We start from the raw sequence: 21,744 nt of genomic DNA, 5'->3' as shown, positions 1-21,744 counted from the left end.
CTAGCCTTGAGCTGAAGAGCTGAGGGACAGCGCCCAGGCCCAGAGTTCAGGTCCCACGACCGGACCCCCTCCTCCCCCCCCAAAAAAAAGAATTTAATTTTGGCTGGGTGCTGGTGGCTCATGCCTGGAATCCTAGCTACTCAGGAGGCTGAGATCTGAGGATCCTGGTTTGATTCCAGCCCAAGCCCAAAAGTCTGTGAGACTTATCTCCAATTAACTACAAAAAAGAGAAAAAAGCTGAAAATGGGGTTGTGGCTCAAATAGTAGAGTGCTAGCTTTGAGCAGAAGAGCTTAGGGGCAGCTCCCAGCGCAATCGCACACACACACACACACAATTCATTTTATTTTTGTTTCAAAAAATGGTCTATCTTTTAAACATCTTTTTAAGGAGGCCAGTACTGGGGTTTGTGCATAGGCCTTTGTACTTGCTTTTATTCATTAGTTATTTTTTAAAGAGAATCTCATATTAATGACTCATCTTTTACATTTCCCAAGTAGGATGACGGGTCCGTGCCACTTCATCCAGTTTTTATTGATGGAATGTTGATAACTTTTTGCCTTGGCTAGTCTTGGACTGTAATCTTCCTGATCACTGCTTCCCGAGTAGCTGGGATTATAGGTATGTTCTACTACTCCCTGCCCCACAACAGGTATTTCTTCAATGTTTTCCTTTTTCTCTCTCCCTCCTTCTCTCCTTCCCTCCTTCTTTGTTTCTCTCCTTCCCTCCTTCTTTGTTTCTCTCCTTCCCTCTTTTCTTTTCTCTCTTTCTTCTTCCCTCCCATCCTTTCTCTCTCTTTGTTTTGTGTACAGGTACTGGGGCTTGAACTCAGGACCTCAGGCTCTCATTTGGCTTTTTTGCTCAAGGCTGATATTCTGCTACTTGAGCAACACCTCTACCTCTGGGCTGAAATTCTTTAAAAAGCAAAACACTGTGTAAGATTTAAAAACATTGCCTAAAGTGCTAGGCTGTGGAATCATTACATTCATATTCAATCAGCAAGTATATACCACAACTACCTTCATCCCGCTAGTGACAAGAGGAAGCAAAGATATGAAACAAGAGGTCAAGTGTGGTCAGACTCCTCAGTCCTGGCACCTCCATGTGGGATGGGTTGACGTGTTCATTGCTACCCAGGCAGGTTATTAATCCAAACCTGGCATAGAGATCTGACTTAGGACACATGAAAGGTGGAGTAGTGACACTGAAAGGTCTACAGCCTATTCCCTGGGGATGTGGATTGCTACTTTATGTGATAAAAAGGAAATTTGCAGAGGGGATTAAGTTAAGCATCTTGATGTGGGAAGCTTATTCTGGATAATCCAGGCATTCTCAATGAAACCATAAGGTTGGTATAAGGAGGAGACTGGAGGGTCAGTCAGAAAGGGATATGTGATGCCTGATGCCAGAGAGTCAAGTGATGTAAGGAAGGGTCCACCAGCCAAGGACTGCAAGGAGCCCAAAGAAGCTAGCAGAAGCAATGCAATGGATTCTCCCATAAAGCCCCAGCAAAAGCAGCTTGAGGACACCTTGATTTTAATCTTTGGCTCCCTAGACCTGTGATATCCTAAACCTGTGTTATATCAAGTTTGTGGTGGCTTTTTACAGAACCAATGAGAAATGAATACATGTGGTTTATGAAAAGATTTTATTCCTCCATAGCCAACTTCATTGTAACGAAACATCATGACCCTTGTAGCTACACATTCATTACCTTGTGCAAACAATGTTTTCATTTGGATAGTATCTTTGTCCGTTTCATGAACTCCACTCAACATGTTGTGTAATCGTCGCTCTCGTAAAATCTAGATTGGAAAGAAATTTCATTATTTTAAGTTCTTAATTTTGCCACCACTCTAAGAATTCACAAGGAGAGTTCTACAGTGTTAGAGATGAAGGCTGTGAGACTTCATGACCTAGGCAACAGGGTATCTGCCTGGGCTGGCTTTGAACTTAGACCCTCAGATCTCAGCTTCCTGAGTAGCGAGGATTATTGGCAAGAGCAACCGGTGCCTGGCTACCTGGGTGATTTTGTAGCTTGGGATGAAGCCAGAGGCAAGGCTGACTGTGCACCATTAAGCTTTGTATCAGAATGGTGCAGCCTCAGACTGGCATTTTCTATGTGCAGAACTATGGTCTGAAGGATCAGTTGTTCTGTGATTAGCACTCCTTTGTATCTTCTCAAGACCTTCATCTCACAAAGATTATGAGGTGGCTGCTTTGTGCTCAACTCTATACATCCACCAGAGAGACAGAAGAGCAAAGAGGTAGCCTGCCTCTGTGTGTATGTGTGGGCTAGGAGCAGAGTGTCCAGCCTCTGAGCAAGGATGAGGGAAGGCCTCTGTGAGGAGGTGAGGTTTGAAGTAAGGTGAGTGGCAAGAGGCAGGATAGTGAGCGAAAGACAGAGAGTTCTGAGCCTCGATAAAGGCTGCATTTTTACTCTCATTGTGATGGGAAACCTTCAGAAGGTTTTAGCAGAGTGAATTGTATTTCTATAGAGATGTTATTAAGCAACACTAAATACTATATAAATGCATGTGTGAAACCATGGGGAAACTCCTTTGAACAATTAGCATATCCTAAAAATACAAAGGGCGGGGATGTGAATCATGTCCTGGGTGGAATGGGATGTGGATGGGAGCAGGGAGGAGTGGAGAGGGTGGCAGGGGTGAGTGTAGGCAAAACACTTTATTTCCATGGGTGGGAATGGAACAATGAAGCTGGATGAGATTGATCTGGACAGGAGCAGGGGGATGAGGGAGGGTGATAGGGTGACCAAGGAACATTGTAGGCATATGGATAACTCTAAATGAAATCCCTTTATACAACTCACTGACTCTACTTCAGGTGTGGATGGCTTACACTTGTAATCCTAACTACTCAGAAGGCTGAGATCTGAGGGTCATGATTTGAAGTCAGCCCAGGGTAGAAAAGTCTGTGAGACTCTTTTGTGTGTGTGTGTGGGGGGGGGGTCTGGTCATGGGGCCTGAACTCTGGGCCTGGACGTTGTCCCTCAGCTCTTCAGCTCAAGGCTAGTGCTCTACCACTTGAGCCACAACGCCACTTCCAGCTTTTTTCTTTTTGCTTATGTGGTGCTGAGGAATCTGAACCCAGGGCCTCAGGCATGCAAGGCAAACGCTCTACCACTGAGCCACCTTCCCAGCCCAGACTGAGTACTTATTAAGCACTTGAAATATACACAGCATCCAAGGGGCCAACAGTGGAAGATAAGAATCAGCTTTAAGGAACTTTCTGTTTGGTTTAGGGCAGTTCAAGCAAACTGGTGAGCTGAGGGAAAAGAGGAACGTTATAGCTGCATGTGTAGGAGCTGGCACTGTCTCCAGAAGCAAGAGGAGTGGACCATGAACTGACAGGGAGATGGCTCCACCCAGCCCTGCATGCCTGATACCACTGCTGCCTTCGAGACTCCACAGCAGTGTGCCCAGGTCACAGAATAAATGGAGAGATGATGATGCCAGGGGCGGGGGTGAGAAGAGCAAGCCCAGTTCTAGGGTTCTGTAGTTCCTGAGCAGGAATACAGCAAGTGAAGCAGTCAGCTAGAGATGAATGGGTCTGGAGCTGGTTGATGCAGTGTGCTATAGAAGGGCAGGCTATGAATGCAAGCCTGTGGAATTAGTCAGTGGTAAGACCCAGAAATTGGACTTGGCTATGACCTTGCAGAAAGCTACTGGTAAGACTTTGTGGGTAGAGGAAGAGAAAAGGTAACAAGAATTCAGATATGGCAAATTAAGTACAGAGAAGCCAGACTGAAGAGATTAGGAAGAAATGTTTTCATTGTTAAAGTAAGAAGTTGGAGAGTATTTCCTTCCTTCCTCCCTCCCTTTCTACCTTCCTTCCCTCCCTCCCTCTTTCCCTCCCTCCCTCTCTCCCTCCCTCCCTCCCTTCCTTCCTTCCTTCCTTCCTTCCTTCTGTCCTTCCTTTTTCTTTCTTTCATTCTTTTGTTCTCTTGTTCTATCCTTCTTTTGCTTGTACTAGGGCTTGAACTCAGGACCTCACACTCTCTTGCTTAGGTTTTTCATTCAAGGCTGATGTTCTACCATTGAGCCACAGCTCCTTTTTGTTTTTTGTTTTTGTTTTTGTTTTTTTGCTGGTTAATTGTAGATAAGAGTCTCATGGACTTTCTTGCCTGAGCTGGCTTCAAATGGTGATCTCAGATCTCTGCCTCCCAAGTAGCTAGGATTACTGATGTGATCAACCAGCACCTAGCTAGAAGTTGGAGTTTTAACCAGAAAATGTTGCACAACAGAGGATTAGATGTGAAGGTTACTATATCTCAATTTTATAGTTGAGGTTAGTCAGACATCATAGCTCACAGGCTTGTCCTGGGTCCCATCTCTGCCATCAAGTTGGAACCATAACTCTGGCATTCTTTCCACCAAGGGAGGAAGCCTGTTAGCAGAGGTCAGGGACCCACTGGAGAACCTGTAGACAGGTGTGGAGACCAAGCAAAGGAAGTGGAAGAGCAGAAATGGGGAGCCACACTCTGTGATGTTGGCAATTTCAAGGGAAACGTTAAGTACACGTTTTGATGCTCTACTTGAGAATGCATTGTAAAAAAAAACACTCAAAAATATAAATGCATGAGAAGTTTTCAGCTATCTCTTGGGGAAAGAAATTCTATAAAAATCTTCAGCACTTGCTGGGTTCCAGTGGCTGAGATCCAAGGATTGAGGTTCCTGAAGCAATTCTACACAGACATAATCTATCTCCAGCTAACCAGTCAAAAGCCAGGAGTGGAGGTAAGGCTTGTGTCAGAGCTCTAGCTTTGAGTGAAAAGCTAATGAAGAGCAGGAGCCCCAGCGTTTAAGCCTTAGTAATAGTGCATATGCATGTGAGCATGTGTGTGTGTATACACACACAAAACTGTTAAGCATTTAAAAAGAAGTATTTAAGAATTGCTGATAATTAGAAACCAAGCAAAGAGAAGTCACTTACATCTTGTAGATCTCGAACTACCCGTTTATGGCTAACTTCTGTCTTGAGCCGTTGTAATTCCTCTTCCACAATAGGATCTCCTTTATCTAGCTGGATTTTTAATCATCAACAATATTAAAGACAGATCCGTAAAACTTATTTATCTTCAAAACTGGTATAAACCCATTGAGCAATCTCTCAAGCTTACTCATGGAGTTATGGTTGTGAATGGCAGAGACTTTAAATCCTTGCTATAATTCTTTATGGTTTAGATGCAAGGAACTTTTTAGAAGCACAAACCTGAGACCTTCTTTTTCTTTTTTAAATAGCTAGTGTAGATATCTCTGGAAATGATTATTTCCAAGGCACTAAAATCCCCAGGAAAGGTTTTAGGAAGTTATACAAGTAGGAATATGTCCATTGCAGACTCAGTATAAAGCGATCCTGGTACAGTTTTGTGCTAGTTAGACTGGAAATTACTGTGGAAATTCCTCTTTTTCTGAATTCTTAGTGGACCTTGGAGTCTCTTTTCCTAATTTCAGGAGCCACAGGTGACCCCAACAGGGCAGGTTAAGCTGGATCAGTGCCTACACATGCTGGTTGCAAGGGAAAGAGGGCTGTGAACACTACACATGGTACTACTTTTTGACTCTGTGGGTTCTATTATTTGCTCGATAACTTCAAAAACCAATTGTACACAGTTCACAGTCATGTCTAAGGATGTAATTGAAAAGAGTCTATTCTCATCAGAATCACATTAACACCCTACTCAGAAATAACACAGGAGGAGGGTTGGGCATGGTGGTTTGTGCCTGTAATCTTTGCTACTCCACAGACAGAGGCCGGAAGATCAAAGTCCAAGGTCGGCCTGGGCAAAAAGATCTAGATCCTCTCTGAAAAAAAAAAAAAAAAAGCAAAAGGAGGCTGAGGACATGACTCAAAGCAGTAGAGCACCCAGAGTGCCTACCTAGCACACAGGAGACCCAAGTTTAAAGCTCAGTACACAAAACAAAACAAAATAAAAACAAAAGCAAAAACCGATTGAAATAAGGTGGGAGTGTCACTGTCATCAGGGTGGAGAGCTGACTGGGTCTGATTCTCACAGTTCTGGAAGCGGAGTTTGGGTCTGTGGCCCTCAGATTTCATGAGGAAAGACCCAGATTCTTTTCCCCCCACCATCATTAAGAGTCAACTAAAACTGGCAATGTAATGTTGTCAGGTAGAATAAAGAGAAGGGGTATTTTGTGATGAACAAATGGGCATTCAGAAGGTGATGTTCCCATTGGTTGCCATGAGTAAAAGCCCATCATCCTTTGTGCCATCCAGCTGTGACTCCTCCATGGTCTCTTGCTCTGCCCCTGGGGCCTCCAAGTGTTCCTCCCAGTGGTTATCTGTGTGTCTTAGCTGCCAGATGTGCAGCCCTGCAGTACATGTTACTCCTCATTCCAGAGCCTTGGAGCACTTCTTGTCCTACCCCTTGTCCTGCCTAAGGGCACAACTGCCCTGGTCTGCACATGCTGGCCATCAGAGCCTTCATGCTCACCTCACCTGACCATGTCACTCACTGTCACCTCCATCTCTAAGAGAGGCAGCATGCCACAGAGAGCGTGACAGAAAATACTATGCTATGCTTTGAAAGTAGCTTTTGAAGAATCTGAACAACACAGACAAACAGGAAGTTCGTATGTGTCTTTCCTGGAATGTAAAGATTTGCCAATACAGTAATTTTATATTCTTTTGTTTTCCTTATTTAAAAAAAAAAAGAAAATAAGACATTCATCCAAACATCTAGGCTGACTAAAATCTAAGCAAAAATCAGATATTTAGCAAGACACATGTTTTCCCCTCATTTCTCCTAGTCATGAACACCAAGTTAGTTCCCTAAAGTCACATTGCTAAGCTTCAGCATGTTACAGGGGTAAGCTGGGTCCCCCACAACTGACATGCTGATGCCCAAGGCCTCAGTACCTTAGCATGTGGTGGGGCCATCAAAGGTGGTTAAGTTAAAGGGAGGCCTGGAGTGTCCTAATAAACTTATGACTAATGTTATAGTGGATGAAGGAGAGATTTGTGAGAGTAGGAAAGAAGCCTGACTAGACAATTAGGGCAAAGCCCCACTCCCAAAGAGACTCTGTATCTCTTACTATGGCCTCAAGCAGTTTCACATTGGGCTCTGGGACTCATGCTATGAAGCTAGAAGACTTGCACATGAACAATGAAATCATTGGACCCCAGAGGTGTGTGCTGGAATGGGCATCTAATCAGAGAGACTACAGGAACCATGGAGAACTAGTGCAGCCTCTAATTGGGTCTGGGAACTGATAATGGCCCACAGGCTGTCCAGTGATCTTGAGAGTCATCTAACTGTCATCTTATCAGCCTTATTAACAATACCCTCTACCTCCAACCATGCAGGACCCTTCCTTGGGACCCCTCCTATCTAGCAGGAGCTCTGCTTATCTAGTTCTCTGATAAACCTGGGCTATTTTACTCCTTCTAAGTCCATGGAAACCATTCATTGAGACCAGAGAGACAAAGGACCTGATCCAGATGTTACTGGTTTTCAATATCCTTGTGAGCATTCACTGCAAGACCACCATCGCTGAGCCAATAGAGGACTCAAAAGAAGCCAGCACCCCAAGGACTTGATCTCTAGAACAGCCTCCTTCTGTTAAAGTCTTTTTTTTTGTAACCCATTTTGATATGACCAATAAAGTATGTGATGGTCTCAAAAGTCTGACCAATAAAGTTCAAAGCTCTTACACAGAGAGCCCCACTGAGCCTACTCTGCCTCGTGCATGTCCTGTGCTTCAGCCATCACGGCCTTGCCCCAGTATCTCTGCACCTGCACTGTGTGTGTAAATACCTCCTCCATGTCCTGGTCAGGCCATGGTGTTCCAGTCTCACAATTCCTGTCCCTAGGCTTACAGGGACTGCCTTGGTCTCTGGCGAGAGTCTCTGAGAAACTCTGACTTGGGACTGTCATTTGGATCTGGCTTTGGGATCGCTGGTCTTCATGTTCCATGGAACAGATGCACCTCTTGCCCAGAATAACAACTTGAATCTGAGCCCTCCCTCCACTTTCACTCATTCTCAAACTTTCACCATGTCTTCCAGGAAGCTCTCCAGTTAGAGACGTTCTCTCTCCTCTCTGATTTCTCAATTCCCCCATAATACTCACTATTAGTGTCTCTATTAGAACATGTATTGCCAAGTGAGACCTATACTTAGCAATTTGCTTATGGTCAGCCTCTTTCCCCTCCCAACTGAATGTACAATTTCTTTTTCCTGGTTTGACATCTTATATATAATAGGGACTCAGATCATTTAGTGAAACAAAGGCTATAAAATTAGCAGTCATTCTGACCTGATATTTGTTCCATGAGCTTTGCCACTCCTCAGCAAACTCTTTTCTAAATTTAAAAGACATAGGTTCTTTACCAAGGTGCACCTGCCTGGGGGAGAAAAAAGCCAACTTCCAGAAGCCATCAGAAAACATACTCAAGTTGGGCATGGTGACTCATGAGTGTGGTCCCAGATACTCAGAAGGTGGAGGCAGGAGGATCGTGGTATGAGGTTGGTCCAGGCAAAATTAGGCTCGGAACCCTATCTGAAAAACAAACTAAGAAAAGCAAAAGTACTGGAGTGTGGCTCAAGTGATAAAATGCTTGTCTAGCAAGGGTGAGGCTCTGAGTTCAATCCCAAGTAAGAAGAAAGGAAGGAAGGAAGGAAGGGAGGAAGGAATGAAAGAAGGAGGGAGGGAGGGCGGGAAGGAAGGGAGGAAGGAAGGATGGAGGAAGGAAGGGAGGAAGGAAAGAAGGATGAGAAAGCTGAGCAAAGCATTGATGGCTCATGCCTATAATCCTAACTACTCAGGATACTAAGATCTAAGGATAGCAGTTCAAAGCCAATCCATACAGGAAGGTCTATGAGAATTTCCTGTACATGTACACTACCACACACAGACTGGGGTGTCTATGATAATACTAATCATTTAAAAATGGAAAGTAACAGATATTTCTGAAGATGTGGCTCGACTGGACCCCTCCAACATTGCTGGTAAGAATGTAAAATGGTGCCACTACAATGAAAAACAGCTTGGTATCTCCTAAAAAATTAAATGTAGAGTTATCATTGATACAACAATTTCACTTTGAAGTATATGGCCAAGAGAATGTAGCTACTATGTGCACATTAAAAACTCGAATGGAAATCCTCATAGCAACATTATTCATAGTAGTCCAAAGTGGAAACCATTAAGTTGTCCACTAACAAAAGAAGGAAGAACTAAAATATCATTCAGCCTTCAACAAGAGTGAAGTACTAATATATGCCATGAAGTGGATGAACCTTGAAAATTTGTGAAGGTAAAACCCTTTAGTTTCTTGGAGTACTAAAGCTGAGGCCGGTTAAATGAGGCAAGATGATTTAACTGGAAGGAATTTCTGTCAGAAACAAGCCATTTTCCCCATTAAAATAGGGTGTGAATGCCTCCTATGGAGAATTTCCAGGTCAGGGTGTGTTCCTGTGTGTCTAGGAAGCATGGAGGCAAGGATATGTCAAGCAACCCTTAAGGGACAATTTCCAGGGGTCTCTTTCTTAGTTCGGTTCAAGAGTTCCTGAAACAGGAGGTGTGGTGGCTCATGCCTGTAATCTGGGCTACTTGAGAGGTGGAGGTCAGGAAGATTGTGGTCTGAGGCTAGCCTTGAGTAAAGGTGCAAGGTTCTATTTTTCAAAAAAGGAAGTGGGCTGAGAATGTGGCTTAGTGGTAGAGTGCTTGCTTAGCATACATGAAGCCCTGGGTTCAATTCCTCAGTACCACATGAACAGAAAAAGCCAGAAGTGGCTCTGTGGCTCAAGTGGTAGAGCACCAGCTTTAAGCAAAAGAAGCTCAGAGACAGTGCCCAGGCCCTGAGTTCAAGGCCCAGGACTGGGAAAAATAAAAGAAGTGGTAGCACATCTGTCTATCTAACTCATGGCACAAGCCATGAGTTCAAACCCAAGTCCCACCAAGAAAAAAAAAAGAGAGAGTTTCTGAAGTTTACTTTAGAGTTGGGGGTGGTGGTTCCAGCTACTTGGAAGATTGAGGCAAGAGGCTCACTTGAACCTAAGAGTTCAAGGAAATGTAGTGAGAACTTGACTCAGAAAAGAAAAAACGAAGTGTATGTACTTTCGCTGTATACATTCGTGTAGCTAGGCTTGGTATGCTCTGGCTTAAAAAAATGTGAAAAATTCCATTTTGACCCTAGAAGAACAAGCATTCTTTCATCTGAGTGTTAACAGGACTCCACCCCATTCCATCCACCCCTAGAATTTCTAGGTTGGTCAGAAGGCTCTTGGGGCACACAGTGAATGGCAGAGGGGCTCATGAGGTGGTGAGAGGCGATGGGGTAAGACTTGAGGTACCAGAACCACTCCAGATCTGTCCTTGAGTTGGGGGTGTTGCTCAGAGCAAGAGTCAGGGTCCCAGCCCCTCCCACAGTTCACCCGCCTCTGCACTGTCTGATCACACTTAGGAGACAGGGTGGTTTGATCATATTAATTTATTCCTGATAGATACTCATTCTGAAATAGAAAGACCAGTGGGTGGCCAGGAATAATCAAATTCCCCAAAGGACATCAACTATTATATTTCATTATGTCTAATGCATTAAAGGTCATTCCTTGAAAACAATCATGCAATCACTTGACACAAATAATTGCTGAATATTTACCACTTAAGATGATTTTCTGTCTCTTCCTGGATATCCTGTCTGACTTTTTGTTCGAAGAGTGCCTCCTTCATCTGTTTTGTTTTGGAAATCTCAGTGCCTTGGTCCAAAACTAGAAGAAAACAAGCAATGATGTACCAGTAATCAAATGAAACGCATTTGCAAGAGGAAGACAAATTTCTAGTGGCAAAGCCAAACAGCAATTGAATCTAAGTTTTATGGCTCATAAATAATGGATGTGACAAGAAACAATTTGCTCATATTTTGCCCAGGGGCTGATTTATCATTGGATCAACTGGTACCTTCTCTTAATTCTTTAATCTTCAGTTTTCCTGGTTCTTGGTTCAGAACAGTTGCCACAGCAAATGGATTTGATAGGTCAGCTGGAAACCTCAAGTTTTGGTACTCAATTTCCTGAGGACCAATCAGGAAAATGAGTCCTCTGGTTGTTCCTTCTTCCCTCCCATCAGTGACACTGAGGGTCTGCCCACTTTACCTTCAACTTTGGAGGCACTGTCTTTGGTGGTAACCGGCGAAAATTTACATGCATCATTGTTTTTTCTGGAGGAACTTTTACTTTATTAGAAAGAACATTTAATCTTTTAAATTCTTCTAATCTATAATGTAAAATATATATTAAATTAATATATATATGAAAATAAACTCTAGGCGTGTGTGTGTGTGTGTACCTGTGTAGAATTCTGGGGCTTGAACTCAGGGCCTGTGCTGTCCCTTAGTACTATCCTTCAAGGCTGGAGCTCCACTACTTGAGCCACAGCTTTACGTCTGGCTTTTTGCTGGTTTACTAGAAATAAAAGTCTCATGGGGCTGGGAAGGTGGCTCAGTGGTAGAGCACTTGCCTTGCATGCATGAGGCCCTGGGTTCGATTCCTTAGCACCACATAAGCAAAAAGAAAAAAGCCGGAAGTGGCGCTGTGGTTCAAGTGGTAGAGCGCTAGCCTTGAGCTGAAGAGCTGAGGGACAGCACCCAGGCCCAGAGTTCAGGCCTCACAACCGGACCCAAAAAAAAAAAAATTGACGGTAGAGAGTTTGACATACTAAAAGATGCTGTCTTGGCTTAGTACAGTTCATTTCTGGATTGTAGGTTTTCAACAGCCTAATTACTTACTTTGACTTAGGAGTGAAAGAACAATTATGCCTACTATTGGTAGCCAGATCTTTCAAAGAAAGACACAGTCATGTTTGGTTTGTTTTTCTGAAAACTGCTTTTGGGCATAGTCATGTAGAAACCATGCTGAAGCCACACTATACAGAGCTCCATGGTGGTCCAAAAAGCTCTCAGTGACACCTGTTGTTAAGCAAGAAAGTGGTACCCTTGCTGTCTATGCCACTACAGAAGTAGGATAAGGAGACTCTAGCACGGGTTCATTCTGTCAGTGTGCACCTGCCAGCACCTGGCTGCAACTCTCTCTTATCTCAACTTACAGCCCCCATTGTAAGAAGCACCCTTCATGTTGGTGGCATGGGAGAAAACATGCTGACTGATATGAGCCAATGTACAAGGGTGAGAGCCAAGCTAGGGACTGAGTCTGCTCAGTATCCAGCTCACATGGAGCTCTGGGGTCACCCTGCTGTAAATGTGGGGAATAATAAAAGTCTTTTGAGAGGATCAAAAACAGAACAAAACAGTATCCCAAAGAACTCTAATCACTAGTTCTAGCAATGGAATTGAAGGAGTTTAAGAATATAATAGATTTGGCTGGGTACTGGTAGGGTAGGCCTGTAATCTTTGTTACTCAGAAAACTGAGATCTGAAGGTTAGAGTTTAAAACCCAGCCTAGGCAAACAAATCCAAGAAACTATTATGTCCAATTAACCAGAAAAAAAGCTGTAAGTGGATGTGTGGCCCAAGTAGCCTTCAGCAAAAAGAGCTTAACAAAAAATGCAAGGCTCTGAATTCAAAGCCCCAGGGCTAGCATGCACACACACACACACACACACACACACACACACACACACACACACACACACACAGAAGAACGTGGTAAACTATAAAGTTATATATGGATATTGATAGGGCCAAACTTAGGACATGAGTAAGTCTATCATACATCCCAAACTGAAAGAAAGCAGTCCATGTTAATTTGAGAGAATGTTGTGGCTAGTCTAATTATTTTTCCTTTATGGTAGAATTTATATGCTATTAATACCATTCCAAATTTGGGGAGTCAGGCAGCTGTGGTGATACATGCCTCGCATTTATTAAATAAGAGGGAGCCCTACTGGGAAACTAAAGCATCACAGTCTAGAAATGTATATGACTGCATTTGTAAAGTGCTTTTACTATACAGTGCTCTTATGAAAAGATCACATCAGGACTGGAGGTGTAGCTCAGTTGTAGATTAGTGACTAGCATGTGGATTCAATCTCTAGCACCAAAAAAGTTAATTAAGAAATTAAAATAAATGGGCACTGACGGGTCAAGCCTGTAATCCTCCTTACTCAGGAGGCAGAGATCTGAGGATTGTGGTTTGAAGCCGGCCTGGGAAAGAAGAGCCCATGAAACTCTTAAATCAAAATAGCTTACAAAAAAAGCCAGAATTAGAGCTGTGGTTTATGTGGTAGAGAGCTAGCTTTGAGCATAAATGTTCAGTAATAGCACCCAACCCCAGAGGTCAAGTCCTAGGACCAGTACAAAAAAAGTTAATATAAATAAACAAGAACATATCTATGAAAGGATATAAAAGTGAAGTCATCCTGGGATATCTTTGAGAAAGCCATCTGAGCATGGCCACATATGAGCAGACATGGTGAATGACACTACTGACACAAGAAAAATTAATACTATTCCTTATTACAAAAAAAGTGTAAGTCCAGCTGGGCGCTGGTGGCTCATGCCTGTAATCCTAGCTACTCAGGAGGCTGAGATCTGAGGATCATGGTTCAAAGCTAGCTAGATAGGAAAGTCAGTGAGACTCTTATCTCCAATAAACCACCAGAAAACTGGAAGTTGTGTTGTGGCTTAAGTGGTAGAGCTCTTGCCTTGAGCTGAATTGCTGAGAGACAGTGCCCAGGCCCAGAGTTCAAGCCCTACAACCCACCAAAAAAGAAAAAAAGTGTAACTTCATTTTCAAATGGAAATGGAAGCTCAGGAAAGCTTTATTATGAACTAAAACTCAATCCCATTGCATATCTTATCTCTTTTTTTGTGTGTGTGGTATTGGGATTTGAACTTAGGCCTTCACATTTGCTAGGCAGATGCTCTTACTGCTGAGTCATGTCATTTTTTGTGTGTTAGTTATTTTGGAGATAGGGTCTTGCTTCCTGCCTAATGCATGCCTAAGCTGCAAGTTACCTATTTTAGGCTTTCTGTTTCAGCTAGCAGGCATGCACGCACCACACTCGTGTTGAGAAGGGGATCTCATGACCTTTTCTACCCAGTTGGCCTCAAAGTACAACCCATCCAGTCTCAGCCTCCACATAGCTAGGGAACCTGGCTCTCATCTTCACGCCTGCCTCTCCCCTGCTGCCCTTTTAAGCCCTGTGTGTGGCATGTTTTTAACTCTGCTTTATGGGATGGCACTTGATAAACAGGACTTACTTTGCTTGGGGTGCCAAAGCCATGGGACTTTGCAGCAGATCCCGCACAAGGCACTAAGTCAATTACTAGGAATGTTGTGTGAAAATTTTAGAATCGTTATTTCTGGCTTTGTGTGATTTAGACGTTTGGAAAGGTAGTAATGCGTGAATATGGCTCTAACCTAAATAGCACATCTGCAATGATCAGCAAAAGTCCCCTTTCTGTCATCATATCATCCAGAATCACCTGTGTAGAAACATCTCTGCTACTAGCATAACTATTATTATTGTTGTTGTTGCTGCTGTTGTTGTTGTGTTGTTGTTGTTGTTGGTGGTGGTGGTGTGTGTGTGTGTGTGTGTGTGTGTGTGTGTGCGCGCGTGTGAGTCCTAGAGCTTGAACTTAGGACCTGGGCTCTGTTGCTTTGTTTTTTCACTCAAGGTTGGTACTCTACCACTTGAACCACAGTTCTACTTCCAGCTTTTTTGGTGGTTGATCATAGGTAAGAGTCTCATGAAATTTCTTGCCTGGGCTGGCTTCAAACCATAATTCTTAGATCTCAGACTCCTGAGTAGCTAGGATTACAGACAAGAGCTATTGGCACTGGACCTTATGCTTAACTATTTTAAAGCCTATTTAATGTCAGGTTTATTATTTAAAATAAGGTGGTATTTTTTGTGGCTTGGGGAGTTGAGTGTAGGGTCTTGCCCAGGCTAGACAAGAGATCTATCAGTGAACTACATCACTGGCATTTTTGTCACAAAGTGGAAGGAGGAAAGAAGGGGTTTTGGAGAAGCATTAAGATTTAAGGAAAACATTCCCCAGAAGCCATACGGTAGGGCCATGTTGGGGTAGCTGGTTCCGGTGAAGACACACTCATACGGCTGAGAGTTGAACTGTGAAATCCACAACTGCATTTTTATTTGTGCTGTCCCATACTGGAAGGGCGTGAATGTAATGGTCACATTCATCTTCCCATTGGCTGGAATGATTCCTGAGAAAAAAAAGGAGAAACAACATGATACTCTTTCCTCTCACCAAGTGCCAAGAGTCAAAAATCCTTCCTTCCAGGATAAGTATAAATATTTCTATCCATGGAGCTCTTTCACTAACATGCATGAATCAACTCTGTATGCTTATTGATCTGTATGATCTTACTGATCAATTCATGACATTAATCTTGGACAATAATTATTTGATTATGTCAAAGTGACATAATTAACTCAGAGTTAATGGTCCAAACAGGAATTGCTACAATTCCAGTTTTCACATTCCCAGAATTGAAGATTAATTCTATAAACAACAAGGAAAAGCCAGGGATATAATCTAAAAGCTTATGTCCTGATAATTTAGTTCCTTCTGTCTTTGAGTGGTTTTTCTCTTGTCACATGTTTTTATTTTATTTTTTTCAGTGCTAGGAATAGAACCCAGGGCCTGTCCCATATTGGCCTAGGGTTCTGACACTGAGTTACAGTCCAAGCTTTCTACTTTTAAATCTTGAGGATAAACTGCTGTTCCTTCCAAAGTCAAACACCATAGTATCTTATTCTTTTGAAATTTGGATCATTATAATTGCTTGACAGATGCAAGAAGAAAACTAGACAGAAAATCAATGTATTGGGTACAAGGAGGCTAATATTCTTCCTAACTTCCATTAAAGACACTCTGGTTTGCTTCCCTGATGAGACCTTTATCTTGCCATTGGCCTGAAAAGCCCTTGCTCCATTCCTGCCTCCTGCCCGACCTTCGCTCCTCCTCCTTGCTCTGTTCTTCTCTGAACCTTGTGCCATTCTTTTCCTTCCCTCTATGCTCAACTACAGAGGCTACTCATGCAGCCATTCAGACATTATTGAGCGCTTACTGTGTCCTTGGCACTTAGAGCTATAGTAATACACAAAGCTCCCATATCTAGGGTGTTTACATTCTAGCTGGAGCTAGCAAACAAGCAGCAGCAAATGAATAGAAACACAGAGCCAGGCCATGAATATCAATAAGAAAAACAGAGCAGGGCACTGGGATGGTAAGGCCCCTGGGAGGATATGTTGAAGAAGATAGGTAAGGAGGGCGTGGCCTTCCCTCGAATCCCCATGCTCTGTCCCCTGCTGCCCAGAGTCTTAGGCCTGGAATGCTGCTTCCTGCTCTCCTAGGTGCTTCTCCTACTCCCTGAGATGGAGCTCTTGCAGTCTTCCTTCCTCCAGGCTAAGGGTTAAGTTTTAGGGAGGCAAGCATCTGCTCACCACTGCTTTCTAGCTCAGTAAACACTGTTAGATGTGTGAATAGGCCCACACCCAAATGTCTTCTTCAACCCATGCCTTATAAGACAAGCCCCTGCCTTTCCACCCCCCAGGATATCCTCCATCCTTTCCTGAATATCCACCTGCCCTATAGAATTTGTGTTCTATCTAATACGTTAGCCTTTAAACTCCCAGACTATCATCCCTCCAAGTAGCTCCCTCCCCAGATCTTCTATCTTTTCTGGATTCCACACACGACAAATCCACATGTGAAAAATATAGGTATTTATCAGTTTCCGGAATATGAAAACCAAAATAGCTAATGATACCAACTGATCACCCTCAGACCCAGAGCCTGGCTGAAGAAATCAGCTCTGAAGGGCAGCTGAGTGGGAGCCTAGGTTTCCCCATGGTACAATGGCCTCCATACACCTGACAACCCATGGTCTTGGAATGTGGCTTAGTGGTAGACTTGCCTAGCATGCATCAAGCCCTGGGTTCGATTCCTCAGTATCACATATACAGAAAAAGCTGGAAGTGGTGCTGTGGCTCAAGTGATAGATGGCTAGTCTTGAGCAGAAGGGCTCAGGGACAGTCCCAGGCCCTGAATTTAAGTCCCAGGACTGGCAAAACAAAAACAAAAACAGTTTCATATGCCTGACCACCCAATTGGTTAGAAAATACTCTGTGTGACCCACAGTTCCTCGGGGGCCTTGAGATCAAGAACATTCTATTGTTTCTGCTACAGTTCATTAGCTTAAAAAAAACAAGTCTGGAGCAAGGATTAATGTTTGCTGTGGGCTGGCTGATTTATTTTTAAGTGTTCCAGCCAAGAGCTAATATATAAAGCAAACTGTGGAGACATAGTCCAGGCAACCAGAGAAAACCACTTCTTCCATTAGCAGTGGGGGTAGCCAGCACAGCTCCATCACCAGAGCATGGTGGTGGCTGCATGTCGGTTGTAGACAGCTGTGGAGGTGTCCTGCAGTCACAGTAAGCGAGAAATCTTTTGCTGCCCAATGCAAATGCGAACTGTATTTTGCAATCACTATTTTAGGGCTGTAGTTCAATTTCATCTGCAATCCATTTCTGTTTGCTATGCTTCGCCTAAGCAGGAATAATGTTAAACCATAGGGCAGGGAGAATGGAAGCAGAGACAGGGTGAGAACCAAACTTGAAAACAAAACAGAGCCAAGTATGGTGCACATCTTTATCCCAGCCCTCAGGAGGCTGAGACAGGAGCATCTGGAGTTCAAGGCCAGCGCAAGTAATGTAGCAAAAATAAATAATGAATGTAAGTCCAAGAAAACTCTAAAGCTCTAGCTGATCATTACAGTGACTATTATAAAGAAAATATCGTGGGGGGGGCGGGGGGAGGATGGGAAGGGATGGGAAGGGGAAACAAAGGAGGAGGTTACAATGTTTGATAAGAAATGTATTCATTACTTTGCCCATGTAATTGTAACCCCTCTGTACAGTATTTTCACAATAAAAAATAAAAATTAAAAAAAATAAAATAATAATGCTTACCAAAAAAAGAAAATATCACAAAATAACCATAAATGAAGCCACCACCAGGAAATAGTGTTTTGCTTTTCCTAGATTACAATGGAATAAAATATGCATATAAATATGGTCAGTTCACTGGGTGCTTGTGGCTCACACCTGTAATCCTGGGTACTCAGGAGGCTGAGACCTAAGGATTGCGGTTTGAAGCCAGCCTGTGCCGAAAAGTCTGTGAGACTCTTATTTCCAATTAACCAGAAAAATGTCAGAAGTAGAGCTATGGCTCAAGTGACATGAATGAAAAGCCAAGGGAAAGCTAGAGGCCCTAGTTCAAGCCCCTATTTTGCCCCATCTCCCCCCAAAAATGTATGGCCAGTTGGAAAAAAAATCACATTATCTTTTAGAGGAATGAGGCCTAGGCTAAGATAGCTGATAAAAAGGTCTTCTTTTTACACATGCATAGCATGTTTTAATGGACATACAATGGTCTAACTGTAGTGTTTTGATACATGTAAGTTGTATGATGATCCATCAGGGCTGCTGACACATGCATCACCTCAAACATTCATCTCTGCTTTGTACAGAAACATTGAAAATCCTTTCTTGTAGCTCTTTGGAAGTGTACAGTGTTGTTACTGGTGACTGGTCGCCCCACTGTGCCACAGTGCATGGGAACTCATTTCTCTGACTGCAACCTGTAGCAGTCAGTCCGTCCCCAGTCCCCTCTCCAGCCTCAGCAGCCACTATCCCACTCTGCTTTTACGAAATCAAAAATTTTAGACTTCACATTTAAGTGGGATCGTCAATACGGTCATCATTTTTTTGGGGGGTCCGGTTATGGGGCCTGAACTCTGGGCCTGGGCGCTGTCCCTCAGCTCTTCAGCTCAAGGCTAGCGCTCTACCACTTGAGCCACAGTGCCACTTCTGGCTTTTTTCTTTTTGCTTATGTGGTGCTGGGGAACTGAACCCAGGGCCTCAGGCATGCAAGGCAAGCGCTCTACCACTGAGCCACCTCCCCAGCCCCAATATGGACCTTAATTTAAAACAACTTTCCCTCTAAACATCTCACAAAGTACAGCTTCTTCTCTCTGCATTGTCAAAAAGCCATCCAATCTACATGCTTGACTTGTTACCAAGGACTGTTTGGAAACTTCTAAGATTTAGGGTTCCACTAACTGTGGGATAAGTGGTAAACCACTTAATCTCTCTAAGCCTTTCTTAGGAAATTAGCAGCTACCCTGTTTAAAACTATCCTTGCAAAAGCTGTTGATAAATCCTAGCAGAGCTTTTGTTTGTCTGGGGTTGCAGAGGAAGGGCTCCAAGAAGAGTGTATTTGGCGTCATTTCAGTGGTCCCAGGCCACCATGGCTGCACAGGATGTGGGACAGAACAGCTCTGGGGCCACTCAGCCTGACTTAATGTCCTGCTTTTGTTTGGTCTTTCAAGATCTCCTCAGTTTAGCTTAGATTCGTCACTGAAGCCCAGTTTTCTCATATGTGAGCACTTCTAGCTGTGGTGCACATCTGCATCTTAAGGATGCTAAGCAGGCAAGTAGACAATGTGTGAAGATTTGGGGTCACTGTGCCAAATTCAGGGAACTAAATACTTGTTGTTGTTGTTGGGGCTTGACCTCTGGGCCTGGGCAATGTCCCTCAGTTCTTCAGCTCAAGGTGAGTGCTCTACCACTTGAGCCACAGTGCCACTTCAGGTTTTCTGGTTGTTAATTGGAGATAAGAATCTCACAGACTTTCCTGCTGAGGCTGTTTTTGAACTTTGATCCTCAGATCTCAGCCTCCTAAGTAGCTAGGATTACAGGCATGAGCCATTGGCATCCAGCTAACTTTTTTTTTTTACATTTGGCAATACTGAGTGCAAAATGCCTGAGAAGCATAGAACATAGATAATGCATCTAGATCCCAGAGAAGATTTATACTATAATCCAATTGAATGTGAATATCTCACACATTGTTTAGACAATGGGATACCAAAGATAGTTGAAACAGTGTCCTTAAATGAAGTATAATTTCATTTAAAGGAGAAATTAAAGACACAAGCCATGAAGTCTCAGAATAATCTGAAAAGCCATCTGATGGATTAGACCAAAGTAGGTCAGGAGTCACATACTTGTCTGGATTGTAAACCTGTGCATTGCACAACCTGAATGCTCCAGGTAAGTCTTGCTTAGTTTTGTTAAGTGTTCATGTAAGGAGACCAGTGATCTCTGCTCAACATTCTTTTATGCCGACCTGTGGAGTGTTTGGGTTCTGAATAGGTTATATTTCAAAACCCCCTTGGGTAAATTGTTCTGGCCTTAGGACAATAATTTTTAGAGGTTTGGCAAGACTATCAACTCTCCAGTTTCTCTTCCTTTTGTCTCCCTAGTTTACTTTAGGCTCTCACATCTGGCAATATTTCATCCCAACATCATGAATTCCTGGCCTCTTGTCTGCACCCAGTTAGTGACCCTGTGTACTGACCTATGTAAAAACAAGCCCCCATCATGAACAGTTGCTCCCAAGACTTAGCAGCTCCCTTCCATCTGTGGAACTTACTAGAACTTCAGAGCACCTGGAAAAGTGTAAGGGTCAAACTAGCCCAGTAACTCTCAAACATACTCTAACATCATTCCTATTAGACTTGTTGAAAGTACAGAAAAATCAAGCCTTGTCAAATTACTAAATCCAAAAGACCAGGGATGAGTCTCTGGGCTTTGAAAACTTTCCAAGTGGTCCACATGTGGAGCCACTGCCCAGTCTAACCCTTCATCTGACTCTGGTCTAACCCTTCATCTGGCTCTGGTCTCACTCTACCTTGTCCTACCTCAGCACTGTTGAATGAACCAGCTACTCGATGTGACCTTGAGATCCTTCACTAAGATTTCTTTTGATCTGTCTTTGAGTGTGGCTCACAGAGACAATCCCAGAACTCCAGTGACAGCAGGCGTCCCACTTGTGACAGTGGGACCTTCTTTTTCTTGCTGAGATCCCTGATTCTCTACAAGGTAAAAACTAAGATCAAGAGGAAGCTCACTTTACAACTGCATGCCTTCTAGGGAAAATGTTTATAACTTCTCAGATCAGGTAAAATTTTAACTTGTGTTTTACAAGATAGTACATAGATCTGGAAGCCAGAGTGAGTGAGTTCAAATCCCACTTAGGTTACTTACTACTGAGAGGTTGAAAATAAGGTAGCTATATTCCTTGGTGCCTCATTTTCATATTTATTAAATGGGAATAAAGTATGAACCTGGCGTGGCTGTAGATAGACTAAGAATGTGTACATCTCTCTCTGTATAGTGTTACTCAAAGTGTTAGTTACTAACAAAAGGTTTACTCTGAGAGTATAAACAATAGATACTTGCATATCTAAAATATCTTGCCAGTTGAATTTTAATTACTCAATTTCCTTCTATTTTAGGGTTCAAATAGCTGAAAATAATGAACTCTTCCTTCTAGAAAGAGAACCAAAGTCAATTTTTTGCAATATCTTATATTTTTAAAATTCTCAGAATAGTTCTTGGTTCTCTAAAAATAATTTATATTCACTTAATTATTCAGAGATAAGGCAAAGCTTCTGCTCCAGACAATCATTTGCTGGAATAATAGGCACTTGTACTAATGGTAGAGTTGTACACTAATGAACCTTAAGCTTAAAACAAAATAATTTTAGTATTCATTGTCAATGACTGAGGACAAATACTTAAATCCCAAATATCAAGAAACAGAAATTGTGAAACAGGAATCATTTCTGGTATGAAAGGTCACTTTCAAATATATATATATATATATATATATATATATATATATATATATATATATATATAT

General features: G+C 42.8%; 1 protein-coding gene across 1 annotated transcript in view; it reads right to left on the bottom strand.

Annotated features, from left to right (window-relative positions):
* The window catches only part of Cfap221 (cilia and flagella associated protein 221), a 93,591-nt gene that overhangs the window by 32,165 nt on the left and 39,682 nt on the right, over positions 1-21,744 (bottom strand). Inside the window, exons 7-12 of the mRNA XM_013020667.1 lie at positions 15,016-15,175; positions 11,141-11,261; positions 10,947-11,058; positions 10,648-10,756; positions 8,301-8,388; positions 4,955-5,044 (exon numbers count right to left, since the gene is read on the bottom strand). Coding sequence (XP_012876121.1) covers positions 4,955-5,044; positions 8,301-8,388; positions 10,648-10,756; positions 10,947-11,058; positions 11,141-11,261; positions 15,016-15,175 — 680 coding nt within the window. The remainder of the gene's footprint in view (positions 1-4,954; positions 5,045-8,300; positions 8,389-10,647; positions 10,757-10,946; positions 11,059-11,140; positions 11,262-15,015; positions 15,176-21,744) is intronic.

Source organism: Dipodomys ordii, unplaced genomic scaffold, assembly GCF_000151885.1.
Source record: "Dipodomys ordii isolate 6190 unplaced genomic scaffold, Dord_2.0 Scaffold52, whole genome shotgun sequence".
Lineage (NCBI taxonomy): Eukaryota > Metazoa > Chordata > Mammalia > Rodentia > Heteromyidae > Dipodomys > Dipodomys ordii.
Note: the sequence above shows the minus strand (reverse complement) of the source record. Positions and strands in the feature narration are given on the sequence as shown.